Below are 15520 nucleotides of genomic sequence, written 5' to 3' on the forward strand. Positions count from 1 at the left end.
AATAAAGCATGTCGTATTGTATTTTTTATGCTTTTTTGTTTTATTATCAAAGAACACATTACATGAACAGAGGTCAATCAGATGTTTAAGTATTTTAAAATATTTAAATGCCATCCAGACTGCAGTCCAACAATTCATGAATACAGGAATCTTTAGTTCAGACTAACAGACCAAACCTCAATAAACGGTAGTTGGTTTTTTTTTGTTGCTATTTTGTTTTACTTTTCCACACTTAATAAATTCCTTAAACTGTTCATATATATATATATATATATATATATATATATATATATATATATATATATATATATATATATATATATATAGTTTTTGGTGAATGGTATTTAGAAGCAGTGCCATACAGTTTCTTTACAGGGTCAAAAATGAATTTTTACCTTTCCTGTTCAAAATAAAGTACAAGTTAAGAAATTGTTAATTTTAGTTTTATAATTTCTTTTTTTTAACTAAAAATGAAAAACTACAAATATGTGTAATTTCAAATGTAAACTTCATTTCACATATAAAAGAGGACATGATAATCTAAGAATGCTGGGGGCAAAGATCATGGCAGAATATTTTGTTATCTAACTTTATGTGACACCTTTCTCCCAGATTAAAGCACTTCACTGACAAAAAAGCACAAACAGGCTTTTTAATGGGAGGCATTTTGACACATGCCACATACAGGTGTGTACAGGAAAAGCAGGCGTGTCTGTGATGGTCACCTGCCTTGCAGAGCTCTAATGTGATGATGCTTTCAACACCTGGACTTTTCCTTATACAAGGAAACTGTGCGCTGTTAAACTCTGAAGCAACACTACATTGGGTTATTTATCTTGAGGGAACCTGGAGGCCTCTTGTCTCGTCAAAGTGTCTCATCACTACTGGAAGTTCTGGTTTATGGTATATGGCCGCAGTAGGTACTGCACTTGATGTTGTATTTTTATTTTAACTTAAGGTTTTATTTGAATTCCTCTGTCAGGACATATTTGGAGTCTTACATATTTATACATTTTCTCTTTAAACATCGTTGGACTGGAGATGCATCCACTTTATTTCGCATCTGAAAACTGACCCTCAATGGCCGTCTTCAATACACTCCTTAAATCTTTTAGTCTCCTCTGTTCAGTGGTTGCTGCAGATCGAATTAAACATTTTAACAGTTTGCTTTTCACATCATTTAGATGTTTGTAAAACGTACTGTTACTTTATCAACTGTTCTCGTTCACACACAGGAGATGAATCTTTGTCCTGCCTCTTCGCTGTTATTTCACTCACACTAATTACCTATTTGACTAAATTTGGTATGAGAGAGAAGGGTGACGGCGTTAGTTACAAACCTGTTGAACGTGACCCCAAAAGGAGCTCCAAGATGTTCCAAGAAACATATATTCCAACTTATATACTTAACATTTAACATGTTCTAGTATTTTTTTATTGGCAACTGAAAAAAGAGGGATGGTCCATATTGAAATCTTGCACTAAAGGAGCAATTCACCATCCGGTATATCTGGAGTTTATTTGTGCCAAGTTCATTTACATATTTAAATCATGCTGCCAAATTGATCATTTAATACTCAGTGAAATACAATTAAATTAAAAAAAATGGAACTGAAATTGAGTCATCTTAAAAACACAACTCTTAAAACTCCTATTGCATCTGATCATTTAGACAACCTCAAGATGTTTAAGGATTTGTGTCATTAAACGGAATTCATGATGTTTTATAACACTGTTCTCATGACATTTCATAAAACAGCTGTTGCATCAAGAAGTCCACATTCACTCAAACATGATGTTCAAAGAGGAGACCAGGGAAAAGAATCAATTAAGAGTTATCCAAGTTTATTAATATTATTTTTTTTGAACTAATATAAATCCCACAGAATATGATCCTGGTGCCTTTTTAAGTCAATGAATGCATGGATACCTGCTTTAAGTACTGCATTTCAAACACTCCATTCAAAATACTTTGTTTTCTTTTTTAATAATCAGAGTGGAAATACATGGCCTCAGTCATATTCACTATTTTCTCCTACCCTTTCTCTCTTGTGCAAGTCTATGCGAGTAAGTTAATCAACAGTTTTAGTGTTTTTCTTTCAGCAGCCAAAAAGGACGCTGCTGCTCAACTACAGAGACAAACGGGAGGGTGGATAAAATGCTTTGAAGTGCGAGAACAAGCAGTAAATATGTATCCCAATTTGAGCTGTGTGTGTGTGTGTGTGTGTGTGTGTGCACACGCACGCGATCCCAGGTTGCAGGCTCATGTGAAATGTCTTACATGTAGACCTGAGATCATCTTACAGAAACCTAGTTAATTGTCACAGGCCTGTCTGCAGGGAGGAACCCCAACAAAACAAAATGAAGAAAAGATTCACAGCTGGTCCCAACAATCGCTCAGCTTAGAAAGAACAGTCAAGAGAGGGATGTGACATTCTTTTTCACGATCTAAAAATACAGAAGATGGTGATAACGGTGTTTTTTGTCAAATAAAGGTGCTGGAGGGAAGTGTAATTGTAGCAAAGCATGTGCATATTCTGGGAGGTGAGGTGAACATTGGAGTTTATTTCCACTCTAGAAATACTGGGTGTGCACTAATACAGCAGCTCATCTGTTAACATATTTCCCGAGTTAGGAATGTCTTGATTTACTTAAAAAACATCTTTCACTAACAATCCACATCTTCTAAACAAACTAATCAATACAATGATTGGTAAAATGAATCCTGCAATGTTTTTTTTTTACTGGAGGGTGACATTCTAGTAAAGCAAGGCATTAGGTTTACAGAAATGCATCTTTACTAGAGCAGCTATCCTCACCTGCGAGTTGTTAGGCTGTGATAAGCCAACATTATATGTGCAAAGAAATGCATTGCAAGGAAACATGCAGAGAAAACAAAACAAAAAATGACACTTGAGGAAACAATCAAAAGCTACATAAAAGCTTTATAAATACAATAAAATCTTAAACCCTTAATGGAAAATTCTAGCTGTTGTAATAATATGCGATAGCTGGCACTCTAGGCTCAATGCTTTTTTGTCAGGTGTTTTTTATTTTTATTTTCTCGTAGTAGGACTGCGCAGGTCATTCATGCCATCTTTGGTTGACTGCAGTACTGAAGAGAAAATTAATATGATCTCAAAATAAATTTTCAACAAAAGGGGGTGGTTAGAAAAACAGCATCAACTCTCAGCAGACAGCTGCGCCTCAATGTCCACTCTGCAGATGGGGCACTTCTTATTGGTGAGGAGCCACTGATCCACACACAGCTGATGGAAGAGGTGCATACATGGTAGGCGTCTGGAGGGGAAACAGAGGCAAAAACAACAATGACTTCTCTTCGCCATAGAGCTCTATTGTGGTGCAAAAACTGTTGGAAACATATGTGAAACCCATCATTGGAGTGAGTGACATGTTTCTTTATTATCATGCCCGTGACGAGCTTTTAGGGTTTATTTTGATCAATCCCACATACACTGTCATGCTGCAGAGCCTCAAATATCTGTCCTCTGATCTTTTAAAAAGTATAAATCATAAAACACAATCACTGAGATGAAGTTGAGCAATTATGAAAAAAATGTATTCAAACTGGGGATATGAAAAAACATCAAATTCCATTTTTTATGAGAATGAACCAACAAATCTAAAACACTCGGAAATGTGTTTTTTTTTTTACCTGGATGACCGTTTAAGAATAAAAGTCATATTATGCGTTATAGTTTGAAAATGTATACTGAATCATTTGAAGGCTTTGCGAGATGACTGAATAATTAATTTAATTATGAAAGAAGATACAAACGTGACACTTAACACCTCCTTTTATACCAACACAGAGCAGAAAATCCCATTTAAAAAAAAACACCCGAGTGTGCCAAGAGGCCGTTCTATGAGGCCAGTAATATTAAGGCACTCTGGGGTTTTTTGTTGATTACTATACCTTTGGGTTCAAAATAATACACATCTCCAGAGACTGTGGCAGAATGGAGCTACTACAGCCGCCCTCCCACATGTCACACCCTGAAAGCGTAATTGAACACACTCAAAACAGAGCAACGGTCGGCACAAACACCCAGGCGGGGAGCTATTTACCTGACGTCCTCCCCCTCCTCCAGTATTGACAGACAGATGGTGCATTTTTCTTCGGTGTCTTCTTCATCTGCCGCCTCATCTTCATCTTCCTTAATATGCAGCTTTCTCTGTTTGTGAGAAATGTTTGGAAACATGACTTTTGACATAAAGCGTTGATTGGTAAAGCTGCTTCAGCAGACACAGCACATATGGATAATAATCTTAATAATCCACTCTGTTTAACAAATTACACTGCTCAATTTAAACACTGTGGTAACATCACAAGTACATATTACGTTTGAAAAGAAATATATTGTCTATAAAACAGTTTAGAACAAATGTTAAAAAAAGAAAAAAAAAGAAAATACAAATTCCTTTGGGGACAGAGGAATGGTCATTTTTTTTCATGAAAACAAACACTTCTTTCTGTTCTCTCTGTGCTTAACAAATACAAATTATCCAAATCAAAGCTATTCTAGAGCCGAATTCCCTGGCCCCCAAGACTAATACTAGCATCTACTGTACATGTGAGCAGAGACATGTTTCCAAATTGATTTGTTAATTATTTCTCACCGATTCTGGGGTTGCGTGCATATTTTTTCCAATAGATGCCCAAGCTTCAGGGGTTAACTCTTGGTCAATGTCTCTCTCCAACACCTTCTGTATTGGGTGGCAGGGTGTTAGATTGCTTGTTTGAATACATTTGGAAACCTATATGGAAACTTTTCCTCAACAATGTCTTCACAGCTGTAATCTAAAACACACTACAATATTTTGTATAAACATCAGACGTTTGCAATGAGCACAAAAAGACCACTGCACACTCTGTCCCAGAATAAACTGTAACAGACAAGCACAACTATATACAGTATCTGCAAAATCCAATACACAATATATACACATAGCTACACACACTGTCATTAGTCCTCACCTTCTTGTACTTGTGTGGGTAAGTGCACCTCTCTATGGTTCCCTGAGAGGCTCCGCGGTTCACAGTCCCCAATCTTTCCTCTAAATGCAGCAGGTCCTGAATGGATGCAGGAGAAACAAATCGCTATGAGAATGATGGATAGATGCACATTTCGGCTCTGTTGGATACAAATAGTCTTAAGAAAAAAGCACACCTGGGCAGCACATCTGAACAGATAAATTCCAAACTGGTTCTTTTTTCTGACAAAAGGCTGTCTTTTCATTTAATAATCCCCTCAGATTTTAGAGTTAAACTTGTTCATAACATGTTTAGAGTTCAGTTTGTTTAACGTGGGGATCTGCTCAGAGTCAAGACTTCAGGGATGAAGACTGACATGTGGTTGAACTACAAGTAGACCTTGAGTTTGAGATTTTGTCAAGAAATTAAACGTTTTTTTGTATGCACTTCCACTAAATAATTATATTCTGTGGCAGCTGAGGACTGTTTATTCTGAATATAAATAATCAAATGTGTTCTCTTTGTCGTAAGAGTCCGAAAATATTAATCAGTTAAGTGGTGTTGAATCAAGTTATTGTGAGTTGTATTGGGAATGATTCAAATACATTTAAAAGAATAAAAGCAGTCCTCACCTCATAGGTTCTTCCAAAGCCAGTCATCCGAGATGAGATGTACCGAATGTGCGGGTAGGTCACTTCAGATATGCCAGTGTGCTGTGAGGGACAAAAGAAAAACATTCTCAGAATAATCTCAGCATGTCTCTCTCATAAATTAATACATTAAATCCTTTTGAATCATGGGGCTCATTTTTCATGTCAGATTTTCTCAGACCTTACTTTTATTCACTCTTAAACGTCTGATGAAAGTTCAATATCATGCATGCTATTAGTGGCTGAGTCTTTTAACTTTGAGCTACGCTGTATGTTGTACAGTCGTCCCTCGCTATAACGCGGTTCACCTTTCGTGGATTATCATTTTTTTTATTTTTTTCATTTTTTACAGCTGCAGTATGAACGTGCATTGTGTTCTGCGTCCTCATTAAGCTGAGGGACTGTACTGTACACCTTGTCAATCAGTCTTCTCCGTGCAGTGTCTCCTGTACAGGACAGAATGCGTTCAGTACAGAATACGTTCGGCTAAAAAAAATCAGCGGAGCGGCGCCAGGACAAAGAGGCATGGTCAGAAGACCTCGTAGATTGATCATTAAAATGAAATTTGTTAAACCTGTTTGGGCTAATTTTTTTAAATTTGCGAAAGTTTGAACTTTGAGAGTGTTTAAATAAGAAAGAAATGTGAGAAAATGTTAATGCCTGTCTGAGAAAAGTGTATAAAAGTGTGTGGTTAGGGGTTTTATGGCCTTAAAACATGTATAATAATTGTAAAAAAAAGTTTTTCTGGTGAACATTTTAGTGAAGAGTTTCTTATTTCAACATCCAGCAGTTATGGAACAACATTAGCATTTATTTGGAGTTGTGTTTCGGGCCGATGAATTTACTGTTTGATACTCTTCTTTAAACTCTTCTGAGTGAAAGCAGCAGACAGACGCTATCAGCGACTAGCTGGGTAGCGGTTAGTTGCTGATAGCGTCTGTCTGCTGTTTGCTGCTGAAGCCATGAGAACGTGAGAGTGAACCAAAACAGAAACAGCTAAACAAAGAGCTGAAACTCACTATGAAGCTTGATAAAGCTGAGACGAGCTGCAGATTTGAAGACTAACTATTTGTAGGTTCATTATTATGAACTTTCCCTTTTGCACTGCCATTTACTACATTGTTACAATCTAAATATATATCATAGTCGCTTTAAGCTAAACTACCCTGTGTAAACTGTTCGTGTTAGACGCAGTTCTCAAATTGTATTTGAGATTTAACATGATTTGTCTCTTTTAAATTATATTAGAGGGGCCTATGGAAATGCTCACATGGCAAATATGCGACGATAAAGACTCTAGATGTAAACAAATGAGACAAACAAGTGAACTCTTCCGAGACTGTTTATCAAAATTCAGTTGCATTGCTTTTGGTTCCATATTTCTTTGCCCTAATTTAACGCATGCATGCTGTGATGAACTGTGGACATGCTCAAAGCATTTGGGAAACAGCAAGCTGACTCAATGTGCACTTGCATCGATGCTACAGAGAAGAACCGATTGTGGAAGACAACTAACGTTCGTTTATCTGAGGATGACCAAGTAAAAAAGCGATAACATTATGAAACTGTCTACTTCATTTGAATATGATCTGTCTCGAGGCTTGTGGATTTGTTGAGTCTGCACTCGAAATGCCTGATGAGCTACTATTAATTGCTACTGCATTATTCATGTGTTAACCAAACCATCCTTGAAATAACTGATGTTATAAATAAAGGGGTCAACACCATTAATCTAAGCCAGACTTTATATAAAAGTGATTCTTACTCATTTATGCTAATGTATGCATTTGTGCTGGGGGTTTGTCTCACCATGAAGGGGATGGGGAAGTGGTGCAGTCTGGGGGGAGGGTGGTAGTGGGGCAGGTGGGAGTGCAGGTGCCCTGAAGGATACGGTGCCACAGTCACTCCAGCCTCGATGCCAAGCTCCCTGTTGACAAACACATTCGCCATCGTCAAAACTTTCTCTGGTCGATCTCAACATTAAACCAATAAACCATGGAGTCACGTTAAAAAAGGTGTAATGTTTGATGAGCTGGCATTGAACTAAAACGAGCCATCTGCCAAACCTTGTTGCCCAATACTGACCATGCCGTTCTCTGCTCGGGCTGGCGAGGGTGGGAGGACATAGTTTGTGGCACATGGATGTGGTGTCCATGGCCGTAGTTGGGGTGCATTCTGTGGGGGTGTGGAGGCGGACGCTCATGTGCTCGCCTGTAGGGACAGCAAAGTACAGGTGTCCACACATGGAGTTCTATCTTTTACAAAAATATGAATACCAGAGAAGGAAAAAACAGCTGGGTGATGGCGGTACTCACGTTGGGTGCTGCATCATCCTGCGCCTCTGGACCTCCATCCTCTGCAGTATCTCGTGTTGATGGAGTCTCTGCACCGAGGCCCCCAGCGCCGGCATATGGTGCGGCAGGGTCTGGTGGTCCGTAGGCAGGTGCTGGGCCAGTGGGGCACTTGAACTAGAGAGGTGGTGGGCAGACAGAGGTGGGGGAGGAGCAGGGGGCACGGCGTGGCCTGAAGGGTGGGTTGGCAGTGGTGGATGAAAGGTGACAGTATGGGGAATAACATATTCGCCTTGTGAAGGGGGCTGAGGTGTAAGTTGGGGGTTCCCATGGGAATGAGGACAGGCGGAGGAGGGCTGATGATGCAGTGAGCGTGCTAGAGAGCCATCTGGGTTTGAGGAAACAGAAAAGGAAAAGAATGAATAAAAAAAGAAAGGATAAGATACTCTATATTTTTGCTATCGTAAACAAATCCCATGGAAAGACAGCTAGTCCAAACAATGTGGCTCATGCATTTGTTTTTAATACTTTTTGGATCTTCTTATGTTTGTCTTTGGTTGAGAGTGAAGTGTTTTCTTCTTGGACAACAATGGCGCTCTACAGCAGAGAGGACTAAGCCACATCAGGCTGCACAAATACTTGCTGAAAGGATCGATTCATTTTTTGGTGTTGGTCATTTTGCGGGATTTGTTATCATTAACAGGCTTATCCTTTAAGGAATTTACAAAAACGACAAAGTTCTACATTTGTACTTTATGCCAGCAGACACATCTCAGCTCATCGTGTAAAAGATGATGCCTTTGAAGCATTTTATGCTGTTTTTTGTTGTTGACACAAGCATTCTCAGTTTTCTGGCAAAGAAGTTCACTACTGCGAGTCACCCTCCTAATAAATGTTATTTTTTTTCTATTGTTGTAGCTCTTCTTTATGCAGACTTCCCTGCTACTTGTCCAAGCAGTAGTACAAGGAGGAGAGGAAAGCATTAGAGGCGAGCAACAGCAGCAACTCACTCTCTTACTACTTCCTCACCAGAACCAGAGAGCCTTGTACACAGCTTCACTCTCCGAACCGAGCTGTTCGGAGGAGAATGATCAATGAACTACTTCTGCCTGGTACAGTTCCCACAGCACTTGGCACATTAACCACCAGGCTCTGTTAATTACTATTAACATTAAAAGCGCAGCTGTGTTACAATTTTTGCACACAATATGGCACTCCAAATAAGTAAATTCTCCAAATGCAGTCACACTCATGAACATCCAACTGAAATTACATCTTATTTGTCTGCGAAAGCATATCTTCTCTGTGAAATTACTTTTTTGTGTGTTTTCCTTTAAGGACAAAATCAAAAAGTATATGTTTGTATGCATAAACATTAGGGCTGGGCGAAGTTGAAAAAAATTAACTGATTAATCGCGTGGAGATGTGAAGGACAGCTGATGGGCATCAGCTGCGGCTTTGCGCATGCGCGATTAATGTTCAATCCGGGGACGCTGAGCTTGCAGCCCGAGCCTGCCGGTAGACTGAGCGCCTGTGAAGCTTCGTGAGGCGACTCAGCGACTCGCGGCAGCTGAGAAAAGAAACTACAGAACAAGACGTGCTTTCACGTCAGGCTCAAGTCGGCAAATAGTCCAGTGATGCTACGGAAGCGCAAGGGCGGACCTAAATTAATCGCTTTCAAAGTAAAAGCCCTCCCCCCAAAAAATGCAGTTAATGCATGATCAAATAATTAACGCCACTAATCGATTGAAAAGTTAACGCGATATTAACGCGTTAACTTGCCCAGTCCTAATAAATATATATTTATCCCTTTCTGGTTTTCTTTTTTTCTTCAAGATGGCGCCACCTAATTTTGCATGAATTCAACATTCAAGTTTCTGTCAAAGTAGATGAGGACCTTATTTTTAAAGAGCCAATCAAATGTTTCATAAAGCAGCAGTCTATCAACAACCTTATTTTTAAACTCAAAAAGGATGACAAAATCGGATGAAGTTGGATTTTAGACTTTATAAACCATTAATCATGAGCATTTAACAGTGGTGAATGTCTGTTTTTATACTGCTTACGGCAATATACTCACAGGATGGGTGCATGTAATGTCTGCAGGGCTGGGGTTGCGTTTGTGGCTGGGGCTGAGCCACCATGGAGGCGCTAAAAGATTCCACCACAGCTGGCTGGCTGGGCCCAGGGGTGGCCTGGGAAACGTAAGTAGGAGGCCGTGAGGTGGAGCCCGGGCAGCATGGGTCAAAGGCCGAGGTGCTGCCATGGAAACTAGGCCCGTTGTTTCCACCGCTCCGAACACTGCTGTTGCTCAGGTCCACTGGCAGCGTTTGCTGTGGAAGAAAGGTGGAGGAGACGTTAAAGAAAGAAGAGGTTGAACTTATCATATGGAATGCTGAATGAAACGACAATTCTAGTCATATACTTTTTGTCTGAAGAAGTAGTCTTTTTTGCGTTACATTTTTCTCTCCATGTAATCAATGTACATAGGAACACTTGTGTGTTTTGTTGTCCTCAGTCACCTGCTAAATGGTCTTTGAAGATATATCTAACCTTCATTAGTGACTAGTTCTGCACTAACTAAGGAAGAGGGTGGGAGGAAAATGCATAGTGAAGCTTTGACAAAGGAAGCAAAGTTTTAAATCTTGGCAAGATCATTTTCAACACTTTAATACTTAAAATATGACCTTCTCACCTCAATCAAACATTATTCACACTTATAGTGAGACACAAGGATGTATGTGTGTGTGTGTGTGTGTGGGGTGGGGGGGGGGGGGTCAAGGTGGGACATTGAGTTAAGGTGCTGCACACCTTTCAGCAACATCCTGAGGGATAGTCTCCTTATCAGGTAGTTCCTGTTCAAGCTCACCGTTGACTGCAGTATGCTGCTACTGTGGGCATACCTGGTCATGGTAGAGGGCTGTGTTGCTGCTGCTACTACTGTTACTGCTGCTGCTGACTCCAGCACATGATGCGGGCAGAGCACTGGGTCGCTCCACGGGGCAGCTTGGCTCTTGAAAAGGCAGGGTGCCCGGGGGCTGTGGAGCTGGGTGATGGACGTGGTGGATGAAGTGGTGAGCGTTGCTGTGGCTGTGGCCGTGCTGGGAGCCACTGGTCTGCTGAGAGGACGACACCTGCAAGCAGCTTGAATGGGAGTGGCTAAGGGACAGATGACCAGGGGAGGGCCCTCCACATGGGGAGTGCTGCTGGCAGCAGGATGGGAGTCTGGGCATGGCCGTGCCTGCATTTGCTCCTGCTGTACCCGACAAACCCGGTCTGCTGTCATCTAATGAGAGTGAGATAAATAACTTAAAAATGTAGAAGAAAAATGGTGACCTTTGGCGACATGTGACTACACAATATAGACCATTTCCCACTTTGATGTATAAACATTTCAGTAATATCAACAGTTGAAAGGAAGTAATTTTGGACCCCAGCTGCCTGAGAGCAAAATAGTTTAAATGAAATGGTCTCCAGCAGATAGTTTTAACATGCCATGTCCCGTCTTACCCTCTGCGGCTGTGCGAGCAGAGCCGCCTGGCCTCTGTGTGTGCATACTTTCAGGTATTGAGCCTGGGCAGCTAGTGGAAGGGCCTGGGGCATCATGGAGCTCTGAGGTAGAGGCATGATGGGAAGATGATGAAGAGGATGACCTGATTGTTTGAGGGTGAATGCTGCCAGAGGTTGTTGGCACAACTGAGAGATCTGTGTAGAAAATAAAGGCAGGAGATGATTTAGAAAAGGAGGATTAATGTGCATTAATTGTACGACAGGTATCACTTCACCAGAGTCAATGTATTTAAAAATGGCATTCATAAAACAGTACAAGTACTTAACGAAGCCTCATCAAACCAATATGACACCATATAGATGTACCAATTGGTATTTTCATTCATGTGACAACCTGAAATCCAACTTGCCACTTGGAATAAATAACCGAGCGTGTACTGTGGCGTGCGAGTACTTGTAGAGAAGAGCAGGCTTCATTAGCATTCCAGTGTGTGTACTCCATCTGCTTTTCATATTCACAAATTAATTTACCCTCTTTCTCCTACGAAATGCAAAAACTCTAATATGCGCTGCTCTACCATTTACTATCGCTCATGGTTGTGGGCTGATAAAGAGTCACACAAACGCCTTTGGTGACTAAGTCATTTATAGAAATTGTAGTAAAAGAGGTTCATGTTAATGTCAAACAACAAACTCTTAGTTATTAATGCCAAGTGATTAATTGATGAACGTTAGTCATACAAGTTATCATGATCAAAATTTATTCATATTTGGCACTTACTGAGATAGAGATCAATAGATATTTTATTTAACCCCTGGGGTAAATTTTCATGTCACAGCAGCATTAAGTAAACTAATAAAGTAAGCTCAGTAAACATGTGCATGCATATAATGTGCAAATTGCTGTACGCTGTGCAAAATGTTTGTTATTATGAGTATGTATTACATTGTGTATTTGTTCAGTCCACTGATATCCATATTGTGACAGTTGTGCAGAAATAAAAAAGAAAACCTGAAGAAACATTGTGACATTAAAGTTGTTAAAATGCTTTTCTTCACCTCATCACGAGTGCCATACCTGACTGTAAGGATTCAAAGCTAATTTGGTATTCTGGTCTAAATTCAAGGCAGAATATCATGAGATCGCCAAAAAAGCTCTAAAAACCTGCCTCCATTTCAACATCCTGTCTTTGTGAAGCGGGATTAAAGTTAAGCAGTAGACCGGACATAAAGGTCTAAGTTACGGAGTTGACCGGATATAAAGTCCACACGTCGAATGTCTCCCGTCACCCTGACCCGGCTCCTTTCAGAGAAACCAGCTCAGGGCTCCCACTAATTCGGTGTGATGGTGAGTTGTATATTTATGCACTTTGTATATGCTTCATGCCGGTCGTAATATTTTATTACGTCATATTTATTGCCCACACCGTGAAGGCCGGTCCGTGAAAATATTGTCTGACACGAAACCGGTCTTTGGCACAAAAAAGGTTAGGGACCGCTTATTTAAACAGACACAGTTTAAAAAGTATGTGGATGAAGGATCTTCCACAATTGTAGTTCTTACCATCTTCATCAACAGTGAGATCTACGACCTCGCCAGCATTCTGACGCAGTGGTTGGATGACGGTGGAGAGTCGGTGACGTCCACGTGGCTCCTGGAGACGATTCTGGGAGCAGCTATTAGCCCAAATCCTGCCAAGACCGGTTACTGAGCGTGACCTATGGACATACAGACATGAAAAAAAAGTATTACAGCCAACTGCAGTAGAGGAACCAAGATTATTCTCACAGCTCAGTGAAGTATTTCCCAGAGTCTCAAGCTCATTTCCAGGACAGCGGGTGCTTTGACAAAAGCCTGCTGGTGCAAAGGTAGGCAATGAAGGAACATGGGGCAACTCTGACAAAAGCATTTGGCTCCGGTCTTAATACCTAGTCAGTACATTAGTTCTGACTAAAAGCTGTTTTGAAACATTAGTGTGTCAGTCAATTAGGTAATTTATCTTTTGTGAAGGGAATACAATAGCCACGAAACAGTATTCACCATTCTTCATTGTAGACATCTTGAAATTGCAGGAAAAGAAACGACTCAGAAGTTGCACTGAAGTTTAGTTGAATGAGGTGGAGATGTGAAGGACAGCTGATGGGCATCAGCTGCGGCTTTGCGCATGCGCGATTAATGTTCAATCCAGGGACGCTGAGCTTGCAGCCCGAGGCTGCCGGTAGACTGAGCGCCTGTGAAGCTTCGTGAGGCGACTCGCTCGCGTGATGCTCGTTGAGGACAGAAACTACAGAACAATACGTGCTTTCACGTCAGGCTCAAGTCGGCAAATAGTCCAGTGATGCTACGGAAGCGCAAGGGCGGACCTAAATTAATCGCCTTCAAAGTAAAAGCCCTCCCCCCAAAAAATGCAGTTAATGCATGATCAAATAATTAACGCCGTTAATCGATTGAAAAGTTAACGCGATATTAACGCGTTAACTTGCCCAGCCCTAAACTATATATATTGAGATTAGCTCAGTCAGAAACTACAGGTAGCTCGTTCTCTCTGGACTGCCATGATGAAGCTTTGCCTCCACAACCACCCCCACCACTTCCATCTAAATATCAGCATTATTTCAACCCACCTTCCTTTTCCCGCTATCTCGCTTGAATGCTCTGTACCTCTCTTGCCCTTCCTTTTTTTTTTTGGTCCTTTTAATTTTCCCTCTCAAAGGCTCCTATCACTCTCCCCCTTGCTCTCTGAGACTGGAGTGAGAGCCCAGGGAATAGCTGCATTTCCCCCACAGTGCTGTAAAGCCAGGTGATCAGAGGGAGGAGGGATGAGCCTGAGGGACAAGGGACTATTTGAGAGTGCCGTAAAGCCGGATACCATGGAGCTCTGTGGCCTGGGGAGTTCACTGTTGTTTCCCTGAGAGCGTAAAGAAAAATGCACAGGAGCAGAGGGGAAATGTTGTGCCTTGTTAACAGTCGCCATCGTAGCTACGGAGCTTTTGGTATGTCAAACTTAACCATAGACTAGCTCAGTTAAGTCATAGAAACATAACAAGTTATTAGGTAATTTAATACATTCTTATTGCCTGTGTTTGCGTGGGTTTCCTGGGGACCAAAAACATACAGGTCAAGGGAATTGGATGAGAACGATGAACTTACTATTTATTGTACCAAGACTTCAATTTCTGGCCCGGCCTTTATGAAGCTATGTTATAAGCAAAACTGACAGATATGTTATTGTTTTTTTTTTTTTAAAGATTTTCTATTTAAAAAATAAAATAACTTGAACTATGGAACAAACATGTTCAGTGTGGTTGCTCAAAATACACAAGTTCAAAGACTTCAATATTTTACTATGTAAAGTGTCAATCATGCATTAATAGTAAGTAATGTTAAGGATTGGTTAAATTATTGATCTATTCCTCTTTATACTGAAAGAGTTTAATTTCTCCGATGAGTTTAACACAGGAAATGCCTTTCTCGCTGCTGTTTGTGATAGGGGGGATTCCCATCAGCTTATGCGACCTGCTTCCAATTCAATTTCCTGTGAGACATGCCACACAATGCAAGTGAAATCGACTAGGAGGAAGCTTATTCATTTTCATATTTCACAAATCACTAAAGCAAACTTGTGCCTATACACATAAACCTGCAAACATGCACAGACAAAACCCACACAGCAAGGAGGGTGGTATGCAGAGAGGGGCACAGGGCGGTTGTGTTGGCGTTTAATTGGCCAGGCTCCTCAGCTCTAGGTTGATTCCAGGGAGCAGGAAGAGCCACCAGGGAGGGGTTCCTAATTAAGTAGACCTGGGATTATTTTGTAAATATCTGTTTACCACCACGATCTCCTGAGGGTCGGGGGGTGTAGCCAGGAGGAAAACAATACATTGTAAACATGAACACTATGGGAATGGGTGGCTTGGCAATGCGGAGGTTGTGCCAAACCAAGGTGATGTGAGCCACATGCCCCAGGGATCAGAGGAGGGCTGAGCACTGCAGTAATATAGTCAACTACTGGTTTGGGAGTTAAAGGGAATTAGATCATAAAAGGCGGGAATAACACTGTGTACTCGTGGTA

The 15520-nt window shown here is 40.8% G+C and overlaps 1 protein-coding gene across 4 annotated transcripts in view; it reads right to left on the minus strand.

Annotated features, from left to right (window-relative positions):
• Positions 1-1712: 1712 nt before the first annotated feature.
• rnf111 (ring finger protein 111) overlaps positions 1713-15520 on the minus strand; it is a 24909-nt gene continuing 11101 nt past the window's right edge. For 3 of the 4 annotated variants that reach the window (XM_068574043.1, XM_068573868.1, XM_068573953.1), the window contains 12 exons: positions 13012-13166; positions 11448-11642; positions 10841-11223; positions 10018-10270; positions 7962-8325; positions 7732-7857; positions 7456-7573; positions 5629-5709; positions 5000-5095; positions 4642-4728; positions 4090-4196; positions 1714-3300 (listed from right to left, as the gene is read on the minus strand). In XM_068574043.1, coding sequence (XP_068430144.1) covers positions 3183-3300; positions 4090-4196; positions 4642-4728; positions 5000-5095; positions 5629-5709; positions 7456-7573; positions 7732-7857; positions 7962-8325; positions 10018-10270; positions 10841-11223; positions 11448-11642; positions 13012-13166 — 2083 coding nt within the window. In that variant the 3' untranslated portion in view covers positions 1714-3182. Of the gene's footprint in view, positions 3301-4089; positions 4197-4641; positions 4729-4999; positions 5096-5628; positions 5710-7455; positions 7574-7731; positions 7858-7961; positions 8326-10017; positions 10271-10840; positions 11224-11447; positions 11643-13011; positions 13167-15520 lie in introns of all 4 variants that reach the window. The other variant, XM_068574129.1, reaches the window with a different exon arrangement.

Source organism: Clinocottus analis, unplaced genomic scaffold, assembly GCF_023055335.1.
Source record: "Clinocottus analis isolate CAN_PGR_092001 unplaced genomic scaffold, fCliAna1.0.p SCAF_1, whole genome shotgun sequence".
Classification (NCBI taxonomy): Eukaryota; Metazoa; Chordata; class Actinopteri; order Perciformes; family Cottidae; genus Clinocottus; species Clinocottus analis.